Consider the following 24,675-nt stretch of genomic DNA (forward strand, 5'->3'; position numbering starts at 1 on the left):
GTTGGCCTCAGCCCATTGATCCAGCCTGTCCAGGTCCCTCTGCAGAGCCTTCCTACCCTCGAGCAGATCAACACTGCCGCCCAACTTGGTGTCGTCTGCAAACTTACTGAGGGTGCACTCGATCCCCTCATCCAGATCATTGATAAAGATATTGAACAGAACTGGCCCCAAAACTGAGCCCTGGGGAACACCGCTCATGACCAGCCGCCAACTGGATTGAACTCCATTTACCACAACTCTCTGGGCCCGGCCGTCCAGCCAGTTTTTTACCCAGCGCAGAGTACACCTGTCTAAGCCGTGAGCCGCCAGCTTCTCGAGGAGAATGCTGTGGGAGACGGTGTCAAAGGCCTTACTGAAGTCCAGGTAGACCACATCCACAGCCTTTCCCTCATCCACTAGGCGGGTCACCTGGTCATAGAAGGAGATCAGGTTAGTCAAGCAGGACCTGCCTTTCATGAACCCGTGCTGGCTGGGCCTGATGCCCTGGTTGTCCCGCACCTGCCTTGTGAGCGCCCTCAAGATGAACCACTCCATAATATTCCCCGGCACCGAGGTCAGGCTGACAGGCCTGTAGTTCCCCAGAGCATAAACAATTAGCATTTCATCAGTGGCCATTTTTTGTGAATCTATGAATGACATCCTTCACAAATCAGCCCTGTCCTATACAAGAAATAGATTCAATTACCATGTCATGGAGCACAACCTTTGCTCCGCTAACACAAAGCATGTGCTTCAAGTGCACATGTATCTGAGATTTACTACATGCTGGCATCGCACATGGAGCAAACTCCTCACAAAATCAGACAAAATCTGTAAAGTCACAGCCATAGCCTCTCCAAGTATTTCCTTTACATTTAATTCTGGAAACAGGCCCAGAACACACTGCCAAAAGGCTGCATGGCTGGGTATATATGAGAATATGCTCTCATTAGTATTGGCTTGTCCTCCTGCTCCCTAGTTCTCACATATCTGGCTGTTTTACACACCTGTTGCATGTCTGAGTAAAAAGTTTCTTTTTGCTGTGTGCTTTTACAATACCAGATACAATAATGCAATGATCCCAACCTGAACCTTACCCACCTGATTTGGTGTAAACAGTGAGAGTACCGTTATGTTGCTGCTATGGCTATGAGAACCCCACTAGCTTGGTTCCCACCACAAAATCAAAATAGAGGCTCAGATACGCTGTTTCACTGATCTACAAAACTAATCGTGGTGAACACCATCACACTCTAGATTCCTAACAAAATTTAAACTTAAAGTGGAGTGAAATGGTAGCCATTTGGGTGAGATTCATCTGACCTGACTTAACTTTAGCTTTCTGTCTATCTACATATCTACTCTACAAGAGTTAGGGAAGATTCCTGTACTGAAAGAAGGAGAAGTTCTCCACAACATTACTTATCTCATCTCATCCAAAGACTGTGCTGCAAACCAGTATCTTCAGCCCCTGGAGAAAATATCTCTTCGCAGAGGAAGGCTAGCCAACTAGCTTAGAGTAGCTAACTTTCAGATGGCTAAAGTTTGGTTAAATTTATAGTGTCTTTGCTGGGTATCTTTCAGTTTTTATGTGATCCAAAATAGGACGTCCTACTTTTATCCTCTCTGATGTTCACTTTTTGGCAAGATACACCAGCAGCTTTTTATATCACCACAAGCCAGTGATAAAGTTGTCTGAAGGCACCTGCTTGGACTGACACTGCCTGTGGGGTGACCATGATATCCCACGAGACAAGAGCAGAACATGCTGGAGGCAGGTGGGATGGAGATGGTTCCTTACTTATTACTGTATTTCCAGCCTCCTTAAACTGTTCTCCAGCATTCAATTCAATTGACGGCTGTGTGGAAAGCACAGTTTAACAGCATGATCACAAAAGCTGGCAAGTTACACCCAAGTGTTTATACTCAGAGGCAAGATTACTCTTTCACAAACACTGCTCAGTATGTAATACAACTGTAGAAAAGTTTAATCATTGAGTCATGAAGGAGATTATTCAGTTCTTTGTAATACATGGTCAAGTTCCTTTGTCTTCAGATATATAAACAAACATCGCCGCTACTCTGTGCTCCTTCTTTTCTCAGGTGAAACATTGTTTCACAATTTATATAAATCTCTTGACTTAGGGAAAGTTAATCTTTAACAATGAAAAGCTGTTAATGAAGTTTTCTGACTGGCAGCTTTGGCATTCTGTTAAACCAGCATGGGGTACGTGTTCACAGGTCACCTGCAAAAATAAATAAAGCAATGAGTACTGCTTTTCCTTTATTTGCAAAGAAGGCCTGAAAAGTCACTCCCAACACAAAAAGACTTGACCTTTGATTAGTGATAACAGCTTGGTCACTCAGTTTTCGCTCTTCACTTGTCGTTTCTTTGGAGGAATAGGAACCGGAATAGGAGTGTCACAGCAGAAATCCAGTAAGTGATGAGTGCTTAGTGGTGGTCTCTTCCCTCCATCTCTGCCAGGAGCCTGGCTAACGTGGAATTGCGTCTTGCACCTCGCCATATCCTCCCACAGCCCTAGAGAGCTCCCAATACCACCTCCGCAGCACTCTCTTATGTCACCTATAGCTCCTCATAATGCATGTCCCCATTCTACATTTAGGTTACCAGCTGAGTAATGCTGTGCAGTTACCTGTGGGCTGACCAGCCACTGGACACACAGCCCAACCAAGGGATGAATTATCCACCTTCCCATTAATAGGGTTTTTCCTCCTCTAGCCAGCTATTTTCCACAAAACCTGTAGGAACTACAGTGTCTCAGTTCAGCTTAGCTGAGCTCTGGGGCCCCCAACATAAGAAGGACATGGACCTGTTGGAGCGAGTCCAGAGGAGGGCCATGAAGATGCTCAGAGGGCTGGAGCACCTCTCCTATGAAGAAGGGCTGAGAGAGTTGGGGTTGTTCAGCCTGGAGAAGAGAAGGCTCTGGGAAGACCTTACAGAAGCCTTCCAGTACCTGAAGGGCCTACAAGAAAGCTGGAGAGGGACTTTTTACAAGGGCATATAGTGATAGGACAAGGGGTAATGGCTTTAAACTGAAAGAGGGTAGATTTAGACTAGATATAAGGAAGAAATTCTTCACTATGAGGGTGGTGAGGCACTGGAACAGGTTGCCCAGAGCAGTTGTGGATGCCCCACCCCTGGAAGTGTTGGATGGGGCTTTGAGCAACCTGGTCTAGTGGAAGGTGTCCCTGCCCATGGTATGGGGGTTGGAACTAGATGATCTTTAAGGTCCCTTCCAACTCAAACCATTCTATGATTCTATCATTCTATGATAAGTTGGCCAGTACCTTCAGTTACTGTGAGACCAAATGGACACACAAACAGACACACAGAAAACAGGATACCACATGGTCAAGCTAAAATAATTTTCTTGGTGTTTTTACTAAACATCCTTCTTGCTTTCCACTGCACATTTCCATTTGCTTTTGTAATGTCATATTTCCCCTACTGTTGACCAGAGGATTTTGGAAGGGCAGACAAGGCAAGGCAGAAAAGACATACAAAAACAAGAAGAAAGCTAATACATACTTGTCTTTCCAGTTGTTTCATATCACAAAGAAAAAACAGTCATTTGTTTCTCAGACAATTAATGTCTTTTTAACAGCTGTTTTTCAAATGGATCATGAGATTGTGATGATGAGACTGGATTACGAAATGAGGAAATTATGCATCTTAATGTAATGTGTTGCTGAGACACACAAAGTACAGCATCCCTGGTAGATTGTCCTGAAAAGTCCTGCTCACTTCTCTGCCTACAAGAACCTGGTCTCTCAGCACTGGCATGGGAGTGCTTTAGCAGGAACTGTGTATAACCAAATACTTGCTAGAGCAGAGCTTAAACACCACCTCTTCTGCTTACCCTTCCAGGTGAGCAACCTGTCCCCTGTGCTCTTGGGTGACAGACAGATGCCCCAAAAGCCTTGAGAAAACTCATACTAACTCTTTCGAAGGGTTTGGTACCTTAAAGGAAGAAAAAAGACAAGCATGGGAGCTTATGTATGGAGGAAGAACTTGTCATTACCTGGATGTACATAACTGCTCTTCCCTGCACTCGCTCGTTCTGGCTGTGAATCAGTTTTTCATGGTCTGCCTGTATTCATTAATTAAATCACCCTGGGGGGGATGTCTGTTGTGTTTTTTCCTCACGCATCATGCGCTTCATGTGTTTTTATGATCTGTAAGCACTGTGTCTTGCTACCTTTCAATAAGTGAGTGGACACAGATGTGTGTGTGTGTTTGTGTGCTCCCATAAAAGTGCCTTCCCCACAGGTGCATGTGGGTCTGTGCAGCCTCTGTGGGGCTCTGTAGGCCTGCGGAGGCTAAAGGAGTAGGGGATCTCACCAGCTGTGTGGAAATGCCTTTTGTGTGTTTTACGAATGAATGCTGCCTGTAGAACTGAGGGCACTACAGCCTCCACATAAATGAGCAACACAAGGTTTTAAACCATCAGATAAAAAGCCAACATGAGCTCTAAAAGACTAGGTACAGGGTGGGTAACTCAGGCTTTTGATATATTAAATGACTGTGGGACGTCTCTTTGACCTTGGATTGATGAGGGTGGTGGTTACTTTTGGAGTAAAACAGTTGCTGAGGATGCAGAAGATTAGCACAGGCTGACAAAGAAAATGCTGATTCTTGCCACAGGCTGGAGTTATGAACCTTACATTGCAGAGCACAGTGTACACATCCCACGGCGACAGCCCGCAGGGACCAGCCGGCACTCCCCACCACCCCGTGCATCAGGGTCTCTGGGCTGGGAGCGGAGGGGCACAGCTGCCAGTCACCCAGCGTCATAGCTGCCACCCAGCGTCACAGCTGTCCTGGCATCTGCTCCGGGTTAGCTCCCCACAGCTCGGCTCCTCAGACACTTAATTTTAATTGTGCAGTTACGCAGCTCTTAATTTTCTAAATAATAGTTTGCATAAAGGTATTTTAAAGAGAAAAATATATGCAAGGAGAAGCACTTAGATTTGAAAATGAAAAATGCTTTGTTAAATCTATTAATAATGTAATTGAAATTAAATAAACCGAGCAGTGTTAACCATATTGCTGGCGATTCAAAATCATGAAAGAGAAAACATTGATAGAGAACTAGAAACTATGTCCTGAAGGACTGAGTCCCCTAAATTGTCAGCAACTATTATGGGAACTGGTAAAAGCTGTTTTACCCTAGATTGAGAAGGTTGCACTGGTGTGCTGGTTTTGCCTGGGGTAGAGTTAATTTTCTTCATAGCAGCTAGTATGAGGCTATGTTTTGGATTTGTGCTGGAAACAGTGTTGATAACACAGGGATGTTTTAGTTACTGCTGAGCAGTGCTTACACAGAGTCAAGGCTTTTTCTGCTTCTCACACCACCCCACCAGTGAGTAGGCTGGGGGTGCACAAGAAGCTGGGAGGGGACACTGCTGGGACAGATGACCCCAACTGGCCAAAGGGATATTCCATACCATGTGACGTCATGCTCAGCATATAAAGCTGGGGGAAATAGAAGGAAGGGGGGCACATTCAGAGTGATGGCATTTGTCTTCCCAAGTAACCATTACGCGTGATGGAGCCCTGCTTTCCTGGAGGTGGCTGAACACCTGCCTGCCCATGGGAAGTAGTGAATGAATTCCTTGTTTTGCTTTGCTTGTGTGTGCAGCTTTTGCTTTACCTCTTAAACTGCCTTTATCTCAATCCACGAGTTTTCTCACTTTTAGTTTTCTGATTCTCTCCCCCATCCCACTGTGGGGGAGTGAGCAAGCGGCTGTGTGGTGCTTAGTTGCTGGGTGAGATTAAACCATAAGAACTGGTGAAAAATCAATATTTAAAAATGAAGGTGGTTTAAAAAAAAATAGCTTACAGACATATGGTAAATGTTGTTATTAAGCAGAAGAACTTGGTAATAGAGATGAAAAATATACAGTTTACAAAAAGCACTGGAAAACATTTTTCAAATGTGTTTATGTATATATTACAAATATATATGCATTTACCTCTAGCTATGTTTCAGACTATCATGATTACTTTTATGAACACTGCTTTTGATTTTCACCCAACATTACAGAGGAAGTGATTTATACAATAAATATATGAACCCTTTTCTTTAAATCATGGTGTAATTTAGCTTAGGTTATTATATTTTTCCAAGGAGCTGAACACTGTATTTATCACTTCATACTACTGTGAACAGGATTATTGTGAACAAACCAGGCTCTTAGTGCAAAAGAAATACATTTTGTTTAAGAAAGCAAGGAAAGTTTGCACTGATCTCAGGAGGAGACCAAACTGCCACTGGTACGTTCTGGAGCAAAATTCTGCAAGTTAACAAGTGTTTGTTTACAGAGGTGTACAGAAACATCACCTGGACATGTATTTTAACAAGCATAGACTATGGAAGGAGGATGGCTATTATTAAAGATGTCTTTTTCATTTCTAAGAGTAATAAATTCTTTTCTCATTTCCAGGATCACAGTGCAGCCTGTGTGTATCATGAGCTAGAGGACAGGCTTTAATTAGAGAAGAAGGTGCTGACTCAGCAAAGCCTTCAAACTCATGCCAAAATTCAAACACATATTTAACTAACACTACTTTTGAAATCTTTTGCTCAGAGTCCTAATGAAGACATCTGTGCTTATTATGACTATAGAAACGTACTGCCATAACAAAGTTCACACAGAGCATGGCCATTCCTCAAGCACTTGGCTGAAGAAATGTGCATTCACACTGTTACATTCAAAATGATTTGCGCATGAAACAAGAATGGATGCCACCATCTTCCGTCCCCTTGCAGTCCCCTTGACTCTCATCCCCAGAGCTTAACCTGCCACCCTGCAAACTTTTCTGCCTCTGCCTCTGGTTTTGCAAAGGTTATCCTCAGGTGCAGGTTATTGGAGGTCATAATTTTGGGAATCAGTGCTATTAAAAGGCAGAAGGCTAAATAAAATGCAAATTGTACAAAGGGAAATACAGAGGTCATTCATTCATTTCTGAATATGCTGGGGGATATTTTTGCACACACGGTATTTCTGTAAGAATTTGTTTAGACTGTGAAGGCCAAGTTCTAATTATCTGATTTCCACCTATATCCTTGTGTTTGGACATCCTACTGACTGGATCTGAGCCTTTAAAGATGCTTAACCATCAGGAAAATACAAGTCTCTGCAATTTGGGGTGAATTTGACTATCATGACCCCATCTTTAAAGCTTTAAAGTGAGTATGAAACAAAACACGCATGGAAAAAGGATCTTGAACTTAGAGAACATACTGACAATGGGCAGGAATAAAGATTTTATCCCTTAGAGCATCTATTTGGGGCAGGGGACAAAGGAACTATAAACTTTAACACTAGGATAAGGATGCCTAGAAAGGCTGAATGTACATTAGCATTTTGGTTCAGAGCAGTGTGGTTTTGAAGCCAGCCTCCTCATTGCCCTCACTTGCCATGCATGGTTTCAGCCTGTGGAGCACTTTGTGGCCACAAAAATCAAATTCCTGGTGGAGAAATCTATCTGGGAGGCTCTGCTGCAGCTGCCCACGTGCCTAATGGATAGATCTGAACTCAGACCAAAGAATTGTCCTTTGGACACCTTCAAACCATATGGCCAAGGGAAAGTGTTTTAGCACCAGAAGTCAGACCCAAGTCTCCTACTGAATGCTTTGCCTGTGTGTAGTTAACAGCAAGGATTTATAAAAAAGATGAATTTAGCCCTCAAGTAATGTTTCTCTTAGCAGCAGTTATAAAAATGCAGTTGTGCATGCCTCAAATCATGCTGGAATACGTTTGTGGTGTTCAAGGCAAACAGATGAATACCTGGTCTGGGCAACTTTCCCTGAGAAAACTGAGTGTTTATGTTTGCTGGTGGTACCACAATCACCTGAACTGATATAGTGTATAAGCCTCAATTCACTTGCACCCTTTCTATTTACTTAGAAATTACAAAATCAAAGTCAGTTTTTCAGCAACATGACCCTAAAGTGTCTGGCAGGAGTTAACATTTAGCGTAACACATAGATGCTAGGCAGGTAAAATAAATATGCACTGGGAGGAGAAATAAGGAGACCTGAAGTCTGCGTGCACAGTCAGGTGGTGTAACTAGCCAACATGGGTTGCCTGTGGCCATCTGAAATCCCACAGCTTCATTTCAGGGCTGTGCTTTGCAAGGTTATTCTCGGTCCAAAATTAAAGCCAGAAGAACAACCACTGTGTCATTAACCAAGTGTGGAAGCACTAGCTGAATCCTCTCTTATAACCCTGCTGGAAAATCAAAGGATTGCTCAGTTTTACACAGAAGGGAACAGAGCCAAAGAAAAGAGAAGCTGCTCACCAAAATCTGTGTAAGAAAACTACTTGGGAATCCCTATGTAGCCTCCACAATCCCACGGCCATTCCCTCATCCCAGGTTATCAGACCTCTCTCTAGAAGTTAATACTGGGTCCAAGATGTGACCTACTTCTTTCATGGATTGCGTCCAGTCACTACCTTGCTCTCCTGCCCTACTGTCCTGGTTCCAGCAGGGATAGAGTTATTTTCCTTCCTAGTAGCTGATACAGTGCTGTGTTTTGGATTTAGGATGGGAACAAAATTGATAAGGCACCGATGTTTTAGTTGTTGCTAGGTAATGCTTACACTGGCCAAGGACTTTCTAGTTTTTCATGCTCTACCGACTGAGAAGGCTGCAGATGCCCAGGGTGCTGGGAGGGGGGACAGCCAAACTGGCCAAAGGGACATTCCATACCATGTGACGTCATGCTCAGTACATAGGAGCTGGGAGGGGGCACAGCCAAACTGGCCAAAGGGACATTCCATACCATGTGACGTCATGCTCAGTACATAAACTGGGGGAAGCTGGCCGGGGGGGCCCGCTGCTCGGGGACTGGCTGGGCATCGGTCGGCGGGTGGTGAGCAATTGTACTGTGCATCACTTGCTTTGTGTATTATTACTATTATCATATTATTATCATTATCATTTTATTTCAATTATTAAACTGTTTTTATCTCAACCCACAAGTTTTCTCACGTGCTTTTCCAATTCTCTCCCCCATCCCACCGGGGTGTGGGGGGAGTGAGCGAGCGGCTGCGTGGTGCTTAGTTGCCAACCGAGGTTAAACCATGACACCTACTCCTCACCCAATCCTTTTTTTTTTTTTTTGGCTTTTAAAAGCTAAATCTTGGAGTCTCACAGTTAAATAAAAAGACTCTTGTAACTTGTGAAGCACCAAAAGGACTGCTTGTAACATAATGTCAGGCCCTTGCCTCTACCTTGGGGCAGCTGGTGCTTCCCCACCACCACCAGACAGAAGCATCCCCTTCCCTACAGTCTGGCACAGCAAGTCCCAGGCTCATGTCACACAGCATCTATTCCCCCTTCCCACTGAGCTTGCACTCTTTTTGGGGAAACCTGGTTGAACCTCAGATTTGCCCTGATTTTGACCAAGGTATGTGCTGATTTGGAAGATCCTTTTCAAAAACATCTGTACAGCCCTGCCTCCACCATGCTTAATCACAAGAAAATCAGCAGAAGAAAGCACACCACTGACAAATCACAAGGTTTCCACAAAGATTTCTGTAACATTAGAGTTCCCAAGGTCTTGATTGTGCTTGAGATACAATAACGAATACATTCTCCACAGTGTAATTAGACAGAGTAATTCAGAGGGTAATCTAGACGTCTGTAGCTGTCCATGCAACTCAAACTAGTTGTCCATGCAACTCAAAAACTGCAAAACAGAGCTCCTCACCTCCCAAAAATCAGCATGTAAGGCTGAAAAATTAAACCTCAGCATTTTTGTCTTGGCAAGCATACAAAGCATAACTGTTATGATCAGTAGATGGCTGATATCCTTGTCCCTTCAAAGGACACGGATAGAAGAACTTCACAGAGTTCATACCTACCCCAATTCATGACCAATCCCTTCTCTTTCTCAATATTTGAGTGTCACAATGATTATCAGTCCCTTCCTAATTGGTTTAGATTTTTTTTTTTTGTTTTCCACTGCAAACCTAACCCACGTTGCTGGGAAACCAGGAAGATGACAAAGGAGGGCGCTGAGGATTGCTGCAGATGAGCACCTGAAGGTGTGTGGCAGGGGGATGAGCATGGGTATCTAAACATAGGCATTTACAGGGCTCTCCCCATTTCGCTCTCAGTGTAGTAGGGCTTTATTATTAGAAGTACAGGATGAAGTACAAGAGAATAAAACATACACAACTATCACATGAAACAGTAACTTGATAACATATAGAGTATTGTTAAATTATAGGTACATTAATTTTTGTTTGTGATTTAAACAACATTTTTGTATTCTTAGTTCCATGCTTGTAATAAAGGAAATAAATACGTTGTCTGAAACGAACCGTGGGATATGAAACATGGAACGTTCCTGGGAGAAAGATATAGACAAATTATATAAAGCATATAACAATCCAAAATTTCATAACACTCCTTAGAGTCACCACATGTGACAGACACTTGCTGTTAAGGGGCTAAAGTAAAGAGAAAAAAAGAAATCACTGCAAATTTGCTTAAAACAGAAAAAAAAGGGAATACTCTGTGACTACACACTTTAAATAGGCCACTAACTGTGAGGTCCTGTAACAAACCATGTTTTGGTCTTCGGTGAAGATTGGCGGACAGGAAAGCTCACTAAAGCAAAGTCCTAGAGCTCCTCTTTAGAGTATTCACTCCAGTTCCACAGTGGAAACCTCTATATTATTAATTACAAAGAGCTTTTCCAGGCAAGTCATTCTCTTGTTTGCATTTGCATAGAACTCAGTGCTTTGTGAACACAACATCTACTCATTACACTCATGGGCAAGTAACAAAGATGATTTATCTAACTCCCCAAATGAAATATATTTGCTGATCAAGGGCATTCATTTTGATCTGCTTCTGCAACACTAAGCAAAAACCAGCACATAGTTATCTCCTGCAGCCACCTCTTCTGGGAACCTTTCCCTCCTTTGGCATGGGCAGCCAGGAACTGTTCTCAGGGAGGTATGGACTGCTTAAAATCTGGTCTCTCCACCTACTGCTAGTCACCACAGCAGAGCTGACATTGTAAGAGAAATACCGGTCTGCTTCTTTTTGCACGCTGAAGAAAATGGTTGTAGTGTGAATATTCTATAACGCAGCACAGCTATGTGCCATTGGTGTGTAAGACAGATGGTTCCTAATCCTCTCTCTTAGACGAAGTTCATTTGTCATCCTCCAGCAGTAAAACCAAACCATTTATCTGTACAACCACTTGGCTGGCAGCTATAATTGCCAGCATCTTATGATATCTGATAAAGAGACTAAGGTCATGTTTCATTACCATGTACAGTAATAAGTTTATCTCCATGCACATTAGTAAGTTTATCTCACTCTTTTGACAGAATACGTCAAATTTCTATGTAGTAGAAATAATAGCAGTATCTTTCCTGTGCTACTGCTAGACAAGGGCCTGTGCAAGTCACAGGGTACATTACAGCACAACTAATTTCTAATTACCTAACTCACTATACCAGCGAACACTATGGCTGGCCAAGCTCCAAGCGATTTCACTGGATTTCATGTCATGTTTGTATTCAGCTGTGCATTTTCTGATTTAGATCTGTACACACAAGCAACAGTTGTCTTTCTTAGCCATTAGCGATGTTCAGAATATCCTTTCACTCTCAGCACACCTCTACTTCATTAAGATGACAAATACCAGCTCAGTCCCACTCCTCACTGAGCAACGAGATCCCACATGCTTGTGCTGTTTTCAGTCTTTCCACTACAAACCTGGAAGGAGAGATGAGGTTTGTAACCTGTCATGCTTTGAAGCTACTTCAGTAAAATGCGAGGAGAAGAGCCCTTCAGTGCAAAGAGCCTCATGCCACCAACCTCCTTTTCAAAGATCATAAATGCACAAGTTCTCTGAGTAGAAGAAGCCTCAGCTACAGAGAGATGCACAGCAGATTCATCTAACTTAAATCTGGGTCAACTAATACAATTGCCTAAGTGCAAGCATTTAGTGCCACTGATTACAGGGTATCCAAGATTTCTGCACATACCTGACAGACATGATGTAGGGCCTAAAGTCTCAAGAAGACCCACAACTTTCCAGAACTGCAGCTGGCAGCCAAGCAGGATACCCTAAGAAACTTCAAATAGCACTAGATGCCTATATGTGGGCAAATTAATGGGTAATAACTAAAAAAACCAAACAAACAAAAAAAAAAAACTTCTGGGATTATGCAAGCATAGGCTTCCTTTGCAGATGATTGAAAGAGACAGGTTCTTCCAGATCACAATTAATCTGATCATCCTAGATGAAGACGCTTTTCACAGGATGCCTGTCTTAGGATAAGAAGAATCATTCTTGGGGGTACCTTGCCTCAGCCTTTAGATCAGACTTAGACATCTAAAGACAGACATCTACAGGACTATTCATCGTCAAGGATGTGCTAGTGTTGTGGTCCAGCTATTCTCAAATATGTCACATGCTTTTTCCATGTAACCTCTTTGCTATCTCCTTGCCTTTTTCTTAAACAATTCTACAGATACACATCAATTCCTTTCTATCTCTGCAAATCTGTGTATTTGAAATAGAAAAGCTGAGCAGTAATCATCTACAAAATAGTAATCACTCTACAGATTAGAATAAAGTTATTGTTTAGACTTCTTTGCCAAATTTCTATTTGCCTTAGAGAAAGCTCATGCAAATAAACTAAGCTTGTCAATACCTGAATGTTTGATATCATAGAAAACTCCAAAATTGCAATTTCCTTTCATTCTGAATTGAACCTCAATTCAGCATAAGACCTAATTTCAGTATAAATAAATTATACTCTCTTTATGCTAATAACTGCCCAGTTTTCATTGCCAGACTTTTCTACTAACCATATGTTCAGCTACTTTATTTTTTTTAATCAGCATTTCATACAATACAAATTGTGGAAAATACTCCGTTTACATCAATCAGAATATTGACATGTCAATGAGCAATATTTGCTTGGATTTTTCTGGATTTTTTGGAGTACCTTGACAAGTATTATACATATCAGGCTGTGGAAATGGCAGCAGCTGCATGACAAGGAATCTTAGAGACATGCAGGCATTCCTAGGTGTTCAGGTGACCAGGAATGTGGACTATAGCACTATGGGCATGACTCAGAGACCATGGTGTGGTGTTCCTGAATAGCAAACTACCAGCTCTTTCCAGGAGAGCCCAACTGGGAAAAGAATACATGAAAGTACAGGTGATGAGTTGTGGGTTTTCTGGCTTTGGAAATGAATAGGCATCACTTGGGTGAATTAAAAGGACCATTAATTTTTTTTTTTAGTTTTTATCAGTGTTGTCTCCTATTTGTGATTCAAATCTCCATTATAAATTCAGCGAGGACTTTGTAATGAGTCTCTATGATTTTGCCAGAAATTACTAGTATTTAGAATTAAGGGAAGACTGTATTATAAAAGGGCACAATGCAAGTTCAAATGCACAATTCTTCATCTTTTTTAGTGAGAAGCACACATTTGTTACTGCCCCACTAAGTGCATTGCATTACATTGAGAAGACTACAAAGTTAAAAACATAGGTTTGCTATCACAAAATCAAATGATCTCATGATATGTTAATGGCTAAAATTTTTCCAGTCTTCTCTGGCTTTATTTATCTCGTTACTATACACAACATTGCCGCTAGATGTCAGATTATTAAAGGACTCCACTAGTCCCCACTGGTTAACAGATGAATTAGAAGAAAGCATTGCACAGGGTAAGAGGAATGGCTGGAATAAAAGGTAACTTTATTGATCTTTAGTTTTTGGCAGTATTAAATTACTGGTCTTCTGGGAAGAATCACACTGTTGTGACACACAAGAATACAGGAAATGTCCTGATGCCACCTTCTTCCTCTGGGCTTTTACACTGTTTTTAAAGCACCTTTCAAAACGGACCCTGATTCATTACAGGAACTCTTCAGCATTACCACAATGCTAACACTAAATAATAATAGAAAATTAAGACACAGAGCTTACCCAATGCAAATTAAAATCATACAAAGAAAAAATAAGTTATCAGGTCTAATTCCTTCAGTCAGTATAGACTTACCTATATTTACAATTCAGCTGGCTCAATGGCCTTGCCCTTCAACCCCATGCTTACAGCTAGATTACACTAACTATGGGGCTTGGTGATGAAACGTCATGCTATGTTTATATCCAACGAAGTTGGCAAACTGGACACTGTAAAGAAAAGGACACTTGGTACATCCTCTATGTCATGTCATGGAGTTGATGAATACTCTCCATAGCAGGTTAAGGGACTTTTTGCAAAGATCAGAGCTAGGAAGACAGCCCTGGACCACATCCTGGTACCCAACAGAAGGACCAGCCTTGGACCGTCAATCCTGCTCCTCTGTCATCATGGTCACAACCTCCCAGGACAAGAGCTAGAAAAGGGAGGGATGGGGAAAAGGCAATGTTCTGTGTAGAAGTACAGGACAAAAAAGCTTCCCACTTTCATCAGCATACAGGACAAGTTCTGTATTCTGTGATTACACCAGTTTAATCTGGTTGCTCTATCCATGTTTATAGGGAAAAAAAAAAGTGCTTCAGAGAACTTCATTCTCTTATATACCTTGTGTAAAGTGGAATAATGCAAATGAATTTTGGTCACAGTGAATGATACTAAAACCAAAGATGATGTCAGACTTATCCCTTCCTAACTATAGAGGGAAAGCCATGGGACAGAATGCACAAAACATTGAAATCATGAGTTAATTACTTGGGGTGAGAAAGGGACTTTAAATTGCATCAGAACCATGCTGTAACACTATTTCATGGCACTGCACAGCCTTATCCCTTCAGCTGAATGCTCTAAGTGGGCATGAATCATTGCGTTTGCACTACTGGATTTTCCAAATCTGATCCTAAATTTCCTTCCCAAAAGTGGCCAAATGATTCCTTTTCACCTGAGTCTTTCAGTAGCTGTTCATGGTCACAGCTGTAAAAAGATACCTTCTCTCATTATCTGCTTCCTAGGTTGATGCTAGGTTATTTTTCCTTCCAAAAAGAGGTGCCTCAGTATTCATTAAGGATAGAGTTTCTGAAACCCTATGTGGTGGGGGTTTCTTTCTCTTTCTTCTGCTATTATTTGCTACATCATCATGACTCTTATCCCTTTGATGGCCCACATGGGACCCTGGCACATGCTTTTGCCCCAGGGAAGGATTGGGAAGGGACAATCATTTTGACAACGCAGAGAAGTGGACCATGGGAACAAATGGTACATGGAAATACCTTACAAATTTTGCAGATTCAGGGACTTCCTATGAAACAATCCTTGAAATTTACATCCAGAAATCAGTCTATTCCTGAGCTACCTGGGGAGAAACAACATAAGGATGTGGGATATCAGAAATCCTACATTAGGGGATAAATTTGGGTTCAGTTTAGAAAGTGAATACTACGTGAACAGACTGATAAACCTTAATCCCAAGCAAACTCATTGAAACAAGTATAAAGAAAAGGATCTAATCTTAATCTTTCAAAACTGGACTAACTCAATAAATCCTGAAGGAGTTATTTCTGACCTATCATTGTGTAGTAGGAGATGGGAGAACAAAATTTGATCCACCATTATCTGTGACAATAATTTAATAAAATAGCACAATCCACAGTTTCTACTGCTGGCCACTGAGGATCAACATATATATATATAAACTCATTATGTTGTTTATTGTTGTGCTTTGCTAAGGAGCCATTGGATAACAGTTTCCCTGTTGTGTGACAGAAGGCTGTATGACCCTAATATAAGTGATTGTCGGTTTAATGCCAAGCTCATCCTGAAAAGTTTTGCAAGATCAGCACTGGAACATTTATCAGCTTGCACTGTGGAGGAGAAAAATCCTGAAATGTCTGTGGGACATGCTGGATCCTTGTCTTCAGTAGAGTAAATTAAGCAGCATCAGAGAAGTAATAATCTATACTGTTAAATTGCTGAAGAAGCAACCTGCATGTACCTGCCCTGTTTTGAAAGATAATTTTAGATAAAAGGAGAGTGGTTCCAGGCCTATTTATTTTATTAGTACAGTGATAGTCAGTATTTGCTCTTTGCACCTTGATGGCTTGCCACATTCATGTGGATAAGCATGACATGCCTGACCCTGCTTTCTTGTTTATATCATCAGGTTTTGTTCCCATCTGATAGGTTGTCTGTCATCCACCTGGGTCTTACCCAATCCTTTCCCCTTCAGGGTGCTCTGATAGCACATCTAGGTTTAGTAACCTTTCTTTTGGGAGCTGATAAGGAAAATAAACCTGACTTTTAGTTAGAAGTCAGAGATCCAACCTTAAAACCCTGTAAAAAATTGCAAAAGCCTTTTTTTCTGGATATTCCACTACTTCTTAATAGACTTTTTGAGAGCACATATTCTCAATCATCTCAGTCCTGTTTGGATGGGTTTGCTCGATAGTGCCACTGACATCTACTGCCATGGGAGGTCCTGTTCAATGCCTGCTGTTTGTCCAACCACGCTCTATAAAATCCTTCTTTACAAAGCAAACTTAAGGCTAATGTCTTCTATTACTGTGTCACCTGGTCTCTAGTCAAAATAACAACTAACTTTAAACATGTTCAAGGCATCTGGCAAGCCACTGTCTGCAGACCTCTCTGCCAAGCCTCACGCTCTTCAAAGCTCTGGACTATCTTTTTTCTAATCTGCCCCAGAGCTCAGCATTCATCTGCCTAATTTCAGCATCAGTATAGATTGCCTGATCTATAGGAGCCCAATCCCACATTATTTCTCCACTCCTTCAGTTTACCAGATAGGTCCAACTCCAGCCATAGATCACTGACCCAATTGAATGCATTCCCAAAGACACAAACATCACCACTTGCACGGATTGCTACTATCTCCTCCGAGTTTCTGTGAATGTTCACCAAATTTGGTCTTCTGAGATATGGGAAAAATTTACTTTTTCCAAAAATCAGTGTAAACTCAGAATCCTGACCCCTAACCCTCAGGTGGTAAGAAATACAATCATCTGCCCATGATGGAAATACCTGTGGTGGTTTTTTTTATTATTTAGGAGTTAATTTATTCACTGTTGCTGCCCATGAATTTGGACATGCTCTGGGCCTCAGCCATCCCACTGTTCCATCTGCTTTGATGTATCCTACTTACAAATACTAGTCTCCATTTGGATTTTGTTTGCCAAAGGAAGACGTGAAAGGGATTCAAGCATTGTATGGTACATTCTGTATACCTCTTAAAGAACGATCTACTTAACATGAAATGAAAAGAATTGCAGGCAGTTTCTTCCTCTTTTGATGCTGTTACAGTGCTGGGAAAAGTAATACTTTTCTTCAGAGATGAGTAAGGTTTACACTCCCTCTGTCATCCAATATGCTAGTCCCAACTAAAGAAATGTTTCGAGATGTTTTGCATGGTTTCTTTGTTTTGTACAGTTTCTCAATGTTTTGTATAGTTTCATTTTGGAATAGCTGAAATCTGAGTTTCTTTGTTGGCAATAAGCTTTTGGAAGAAACCAAAACTATATATTTTCTTCTTTCTTGTCCAGCTGTGATAAAGAGGATGAACACTTTTTTTCCTCCAAAGAGGTTAAATCATGTCTGCACTGAAGTCAGTCATAAATTCCTTTATATCTGGGAGAAAACTCTGCCTTCAAAGGATTACAATATCTTGACTAAAAAAACACTCTGAGAGTTGTATCTGGTCTGTGGGACAGGTGATCATTCCCTGCTAAAAAGAGTCCTTTGAAAGCAAGGACACAGTTTGACTCAGACTTGTTACCTCCTGAGCAGACACTTCAGTGGCTGGGGAGGGTGAAGATGGATGCACGACTCTTCTGTGAGAGCATCAATCAAATTATCACTTAGAAGAGGGCAGCAAATGATTTCTTGGATCCATTTCAGCTCAAGTTTACAGCAGAAATCCCAAACCCTAATTCTTCTGCTGAGCTGGGACAACTTGTCCCTCTTTGCTGGCCTGCCACTTCAACTACTGCAAAATCAGGGACCAAAGGGACAGAGAACCTCTTCTGCAAAAAAATTTAAAGTTCTTTCAGATAACAATCAGTCAGCATTCTGCTTAAAGCTGTGGCAATCACTGTTTCCCTTCGGCTTTCCAGTCTTAAAACAGTCAGCATGTTTGTACCATTTTGGAGCAACAGTCCGTTGAAATCCCATGTACTGCAGCCACACTTCACCACAGCCTACCATGCCATACAGGAGTAGGCATGTAGGTAGGGAGTCATGCAGGATTTCACTGGACTTGTGCCTTAATAGCGCTTTGCCAAAAATAATGATTGTCAGCAAAATACTTTGGAAAACAAAGAAAACTTCCTAAAATAAAATGTAATTTATGTGATTTTCATTTTTCATCAGGAAGTGAAAAATGCCCCAGATTTCATAAATTGGTTGCCATATCCTTTGTGGCCTGTGAGTCATCTCCTAGATCTGTGGCAGGAAGAATTTATTTTTAAAAAGTTTTTTATTACCACTCAGTCTTTCATTCTGAGGCTCATAGAGAAGATACTGCCTGCAAAAACGCCTGGCAGACCAGAGGTAACATGATTGCAGCTGGACTAATGCATTAATCAGTGCTGGGGACTGATCTCCAGCTGTAGATCTAACCAGTATGACCAGATCAGAGAGAAATCATAAGACTGATATGATGAGGCTACTAGACTGAAGTGTATAAGATGGCATTTCAGATGGAGCCTAAAGCCTAAGGCTACATCTGTAGCAGGAAATAAAATACAATTGGTACCATTCTCTGACATGGAGGCCAACAGGCATGAAACAGCTCATGGCCATGCTATTTAACTCTCTTAATCTCTGAGATAGGTTGGATACATCCAAACTGGTTATTTGGAATCGTCCCTGACCCATGATATATCCTGAATAGTGCCTGGGAACCATTCAGTGGGTTGGTCCAAAATGAAACCACCCAAGAGCCACTCCAGCAATTTAGCAGTACAGAGGATTGAGATCTAGCGCTTGGGAATGTTTTTCGGTACCACAAAATTTACTAATACCAACCATAGCCTGAGCATCCATCCGTCGCTCTTAAACTCCATGGAACACCAGGCTCACAGATGCCAGTGCAGCAGCTTCCAGTGAGGCCCACAAGGCAAAATGCTTTCTGCTCTTCTCACCTAGTCTCCTTCCTTTTAATTTTATGCCCATTTAGATAGTTCCCATTTAATTTTATGCCTGGCAGTCTGACAAGAGAATTTAGATTACTTTGACAAGAATTTGAATTAGAGTTGCAGCTTCTGCAACCATTTCACAAGAGGCAACATAACGGTGGCTTACAGGCAGCCACAACAGCACAATAAAAAAGGGAAGAAGTTATAAAACAGGATATCCTTTGGACACTGTTACTGCTCATTCAAAACAGATGTGAAACATTGGTCTAGTGGTAGGATGAACAGACACAAGATTACCTTGGAGAGCTGTCCCAGTAAAATTGCACAGAATCTTTTTAGACAGACCCACAAAAAAGCACATGCATATATATATATATGTATGTGTATATTTATGTAACTTTGAGAAGGATCCAGCCAACATACTGCAGAGGTGCTCTGTGTGTGTGGTAGTTGCACATGGGCAAGCTGCGCTCAGCACATCTGTAGCCCTTTGACTCTCTTCTGTTCCTCTTCCCACCCCACACAGCTTTCATCAAGGTAGCTATGGGTTTACTATGACCAAGGCAGCAGTCCTTGTTGCAGTAAATTCAGTGCAGATTTTCTATGGCCTCTTCTTGATAGATTCTCTATAGAGTAAATCTGTTTTCTGCCTGCCAGATGAAAGTCATGCAAAATCAATCTTTTACGTATGTTCCACTTGCATCATGTGTTCAGATGCAAGCATGGAGGAGGATGCTTTCTTGACCAGAACTTTGTGCTGCCCCAGGCTATCTATCATGAAGAGTCTTGGGCTAGACCATCCTAGCAGCAGATGGTGAAGAATAGGCAGGACATCAGTGGGTGACATCCCTTTCACGTAACCATAGATATCTATTATACAGGTGATGACATGAAAGTTAATCCTTAGTGTCAGTGCAGAGAAACAAGCACTTTTGGGGGGTGAGCTGTTTCATTCTAAAACAGACAGCTAAACTCAGGAGACATTAATCCATACTTGACATCAAAACCTACTTCTGACAGTATGACAAAGACTCATGCGTGATCTACATTAGTGTTCTCCTTGTTGCTAAGTACAACTTTTTTAATCTCTTCATTTGAAGGGAACACAAAGTTGAAGCTGGCAAGGAAGTCACTGCATGTGCCATTCATCAAAGCACAGCCATCTACAATACTGCAAGGTTCACTGACCATTCCTTCCTTTCCTCAGCTCATGTTAAATGTTGTTGCTGCTTATGAAGTTCCTGAGAGGGGTTTGGTTTATTTTTTCAAAGGTCAATTATTTCGGGGGAAGGAGAAGGAAAAAAGAAAAAGGAAAAAAAAAAAGAGTAAATTTGTTTAGCAAAGAAAAAGCTCTCAAGCCTACTGGTCTCTTGGAAGATGAACACAACTGTCCATAACTTAGATCATTAGTTTGGCTGACTAGAGTACAGATACAACACTGAGAGTGAGAATCTCTAAAGCTAACAGTCGATTCAATGTCTTTTTGTGTGGATCAGTCTGCTGGAGAAAGATGCAACGGTTAAGGTTATTTTTAGCAATCACAACAGGGAAAGAAACCAAATTCAAGAATTTCCCAATTCATTAAATGAGGTGTTTTAGCATTTGAACTATTTTCTATTAATTTCCATGGAAAAGTGAAACATTTTTAATCAAATCCGAGGCCTTTTAGGGCTTTAGATAGCATCAGTCAGACCCTAAAGCTATAATAGGAAAGCCAGTGTTCAACCTGGTCTGCACTGGTGGCACAAAATCCCATGGAAATACATCACCAGTTGCATCATGTAGTAGTTTTATTTTCTTTTATGCATCGTAGCAGTGGCATCTTTTTCCTTCAAATTCAGATTTAAGAACCGTATCTGCAACTGCACTGCTAGGAAACCAACAATTTTTGTATATCACCTTTCCTTTTCCAGGCCCTCATTACTGGGTAACTCAAGGATTTCAGATGCAGAGCCCCCCTTGCACCATCTCTGACTTAGGGTTTTCCAAAAAAGTGCAGCACACTGTTGCAGTGGACTACCTAAAGGCTGACAAGGAGATGCTCTTCTTTGTGGGAGATGAATATTACACACGCAGTCATTACTGTCTGATTCTTTTGGACTGTACTTCTGGAAAACAAAGATTTTATTTTTCACTAAGGAAATGCAGACAAACTAAAAGCGTTGGAAGGGTGGGATACGTCTGACAAAATGTAGACATCTACAATGTATATGTCTGCATTTGAGTATTTCAAGCAAGACTCCCATTAAACTCAGTCTGGACCCGTGATTTACTCCAATCTCTGAATTGTAATTTAGAGGGTGCCTCCACTGAACAGAGCTAAAGCCAGAGATTGCTCTGCCACCTCTCCAGCCTCCCCAAGGCTGACAATTTCATATGTGGAGTGAGATACACTCTCATGCCATGGTTAAACACAAAGCACAGGCATGGTTCATCAAATCTTGGCTCCTGCAGTTTCAGAGGTATCAATGTTTAGAAGATCCACAAAATACTTATCCCATATTCTTCCAAATAGTACAAGGCACAAAATAGTCCTGAAATAAACTGTTCAGCTAAAGATCTTCTGTAAATACCAAGCCACACCAGAAGAAGAGAGCAAGAGAGGTCACAGAGATAGCCTGTCTTAGGCCCTTAATCAGCAGAGAATGTGTTAGATACATGTAGTAGACCCCTTCTTACCACGAGCACCTTTTCCACCCTCACTACTGCTCTTTCTCTCTCCAGGAAGGTGCTGGGGAGAAATAGGCAGAGCCCAGAAGCCAGTATAATCAAACCTGCATTTAAAATAGAATTAATCATCCTTCAAATTTTCTAGCTCCATCTAAGTAGAAGTGCAATTTGAAATACTTGCAATAGTTAAGGAAATAAAGAATAAAAATATCTTAAAATTGGTAAAATGATAAGACAATCAGTGAAAAAACAACTACATATTTTCACATCTTTACCTTCCTAAACAATTTCAATTTTTTTATCTCTTTTATCTAACATATTGTTTTTTTTCTGACCTGTCTGAATAATTTTAATTTGCTTTCTTTGCTTTTACTAATGAAATGGGAAAAACAAATGGTAACTGAAAATTGAAAAAAGAGGCAGTTACTAAAAAAAAAATATAAATCCATGGCTTTTCCAAGAAAAATTTTCTGGAAAATTGTGACCCACCTATCTTAAAATCAGCTCACACTTTCTAAGCAAATGAAATAAGGATGCAGAGTGAAAGCAATATTATTACAGCTGTTCAAACCACTGAGCAAACACATTGATTCATTCTGAAGAAACCGTATTCAGAAAAGCTATAAAATCTTCATAGGAGGTATTAAATTCATTTGACTTGATGAATACAGAGCATGTGTATTTTCTGGCATAGGCATGGGTAATAAAATAAATACGGATGAACTAAACCACTACTGTAGTCAGTACATTGCATAGTTGCTATGGAGAGCATCCAACTTTCCTTGAAGATTAACATTAAAAGTAGCATCAAAGCTTTTAATGTGATTTTCCATTTTATTGACTTAACAGTGGGATACTAATCTCAGAGAAAACCAACCATGAGTTGGTTTTCATGAGCCTTTTCTACCAGTCCTAGAAAATTTACATTATCCTAAACCTAATGATGTTTCTTGAGTTTCTATAGCTTTCTTTTCAGATCAAGCAGTTTCCTATGGCTCCCTATAGATTTTCTACTTATCACATTTAACCAAAATCTTCAGACATTTCTTTTTCTGGCCTACGTAGTCCATACTTTTTAAGGTATGAGAATGTCTAACTGCATCCATGCAGACTGTATTATGTAAACTGCACAATCCAAGTGAAATTGCCTGAAACCAATTGCATAGGTGAGGAGTAAAGGTTAGTTAGCCATAGCAGGGCTACTGGGAGTGAGCAAGTGTAAAGGTTGCATGCTTTCCTGAGGGAGAGACAGCAGAAAGAGGCAGGAAGGAGTTGTTTATTATCTTATTGCTCCTCATACACCACCGATAAGCTGAAAAGAGCTGCCTCTGCCCACTTTCCGATATCGCATATTCAAAGTCCTCTATCAAAGGCACTATTTAGATCTCATTTATTGATTGCAGTGAAGAAGTCTTGCCATTCCAAGTACATTTTCAAAAGTATGAAAAAAACAGCATTAACGCTGGTCCATTTATAATATTTGTGTCTTATTCCAAAGCTAGGATGAAAAGAAAAGAAAGATGGGAAAAGACTATTCAAAAAGTATTCATAAAGATTTCAGAGGAATCAGTAGCAAAGTAGATGCAGCACTGGAAGTGAATGGTGCGTATTTAACTACACAGCGAACAGGCCTGATCCTGCCAGTCTATCCTCTGTGGAAGTAAGGAAGTTAATATAAGCACAATGTCTGTTTCCAAAAATAACATTTTTATTGATTTCTTTCTGTGATCAAACTGAATGAGATTTCCTGTCCAGCTGCTTTAACAAAGACTTTGGAATGTATCAGCTCCACACCCAAGCCATGAAATTATCACATGATTTCAAATCCCAAGATACAATTCTGCATTTAGTTTAGCTTTTTTCTCCATGTTAGTTTTAAATTCTCTCCAGTTTTTTGCTGACAAAACCACAGCACACAAAACCTATGAGATTTCCATTAGGAAAAAGTTGTCTACATATTTATTGCACAAGTAAAAAATTACCTTTTTGAGTCTTGAAAAATGACTTGAAAATCTCATACAATCATAACTCCAACAGTTTCCCGAATACTAGACTTTATAGGAATACCATACTGCTGTGACAAGCAAGACTGGGAAATTCCTGAAGTTTGTTGAAGATAATTTCTTGTCACAAGTACTCAATGAGCCAACTTGGAAAGATGCCATCCTAGACTTGTTATTTGTGAATAGAGAAAGACTCATGGGAGATGTAATGGTAGGTGGCTCTCTCGCCATAGTGATCACAAAATGATTGTGTTTAAAATTTTTGGTGTAATGAGAAAAAAGGTCAGCAGTGTTGCTATCTTGACTTTCAAGAGAACAAACTTTAGGCTGCTTAGGGAGCTACTTAGCAGTGTCCCCGGGAATCTGCTTTGGAGGGCTTAGGAGTCCACAAGTGCTGGTCAGTTTTTAAGAACAACCTGTTAAAAGCACAGGAACAGGCAATTCCATTGTGTCGTAAGTCAAGTAAGCAGGGCAGCAGACCAGCTTGGCTGAACAGGGATCTCCTCATGGAGCTCAAGAGGAAGAAGAAATTGTATGATCTCTGGAAGCAAAGTCAGGCTTCACAGGAAGATTACAGAGCTGTGGTTCGCATATGCAGGGGGAAGACATGAAAAGCCAAAGCTCAACTAAAGTTGAAACTGGGTAGTGTTGTGCCAGGTAACAAGAAAGGCTTTTTAAAGTATGTCAATAGCAAGAGGAGGTCCAAGGAAAACAACAAAGCTGGTGAAAGGGCTGGAAGGTATGTTCTGTGAGGCATGGCTAAGGACACTCAGCTTGTCTAGTTTGGAGAAAAGGAGGCTGAGGGGTGACCTCATGGCTCTCTACAGCTTCCTGAGGAGGGGAAGTGGAGAGGGAGGTGCTGATCTCTTCTCCCTGG

The 24,675-nt window shown here is 41.1% G+C and overlaps 1 protein-coding gene across 1 annotated transcript in view; it reads left to right on the forward strand.

The window, feature by feature from the left end:
• Positions 1-13,037: 13,037 nt before the first annotated feature.
• The window catches only part of LOC103915460 (matrix metalloproteinase-20-like), a 15,064-nt gene continuing 3,426 nt past the window's right edge, over positions 13,038-24,675 (forward strand). Inside the window, 5 exon segments of the mRNA XM_009322283.1 lie at positions 13,038-13,143; positions 13,146-13,196; positions 20,226-20,396; positions 21,039-21,193; positions 23,292-23,397. Coding sequence (XP_009320558.1) covers positions 13,038-13,143; positions 13,146-13,196; positions 20,226-20,396; positions 21,039-21,193; positions 23,292-23,397 — 589 coding nt within the window.

The sequence above is a fragment of the Pygoscelis adeliae genome, unplaced genomic scaffold (genome assembly GCF_000699105.1).
Source record: "Pygoscelis adeliae isolate BGI_AS28 unplaced genomic scaffold, ASM69910v1 Scaffold383, whole genome shotgun sequence".
Lineage (NCBI taxonomy): Eukaryota > Metazoa > Chordata > Aves > Sphenisciformes > Spheniscidae > Pygoscelis > Pygoscelis adeliae.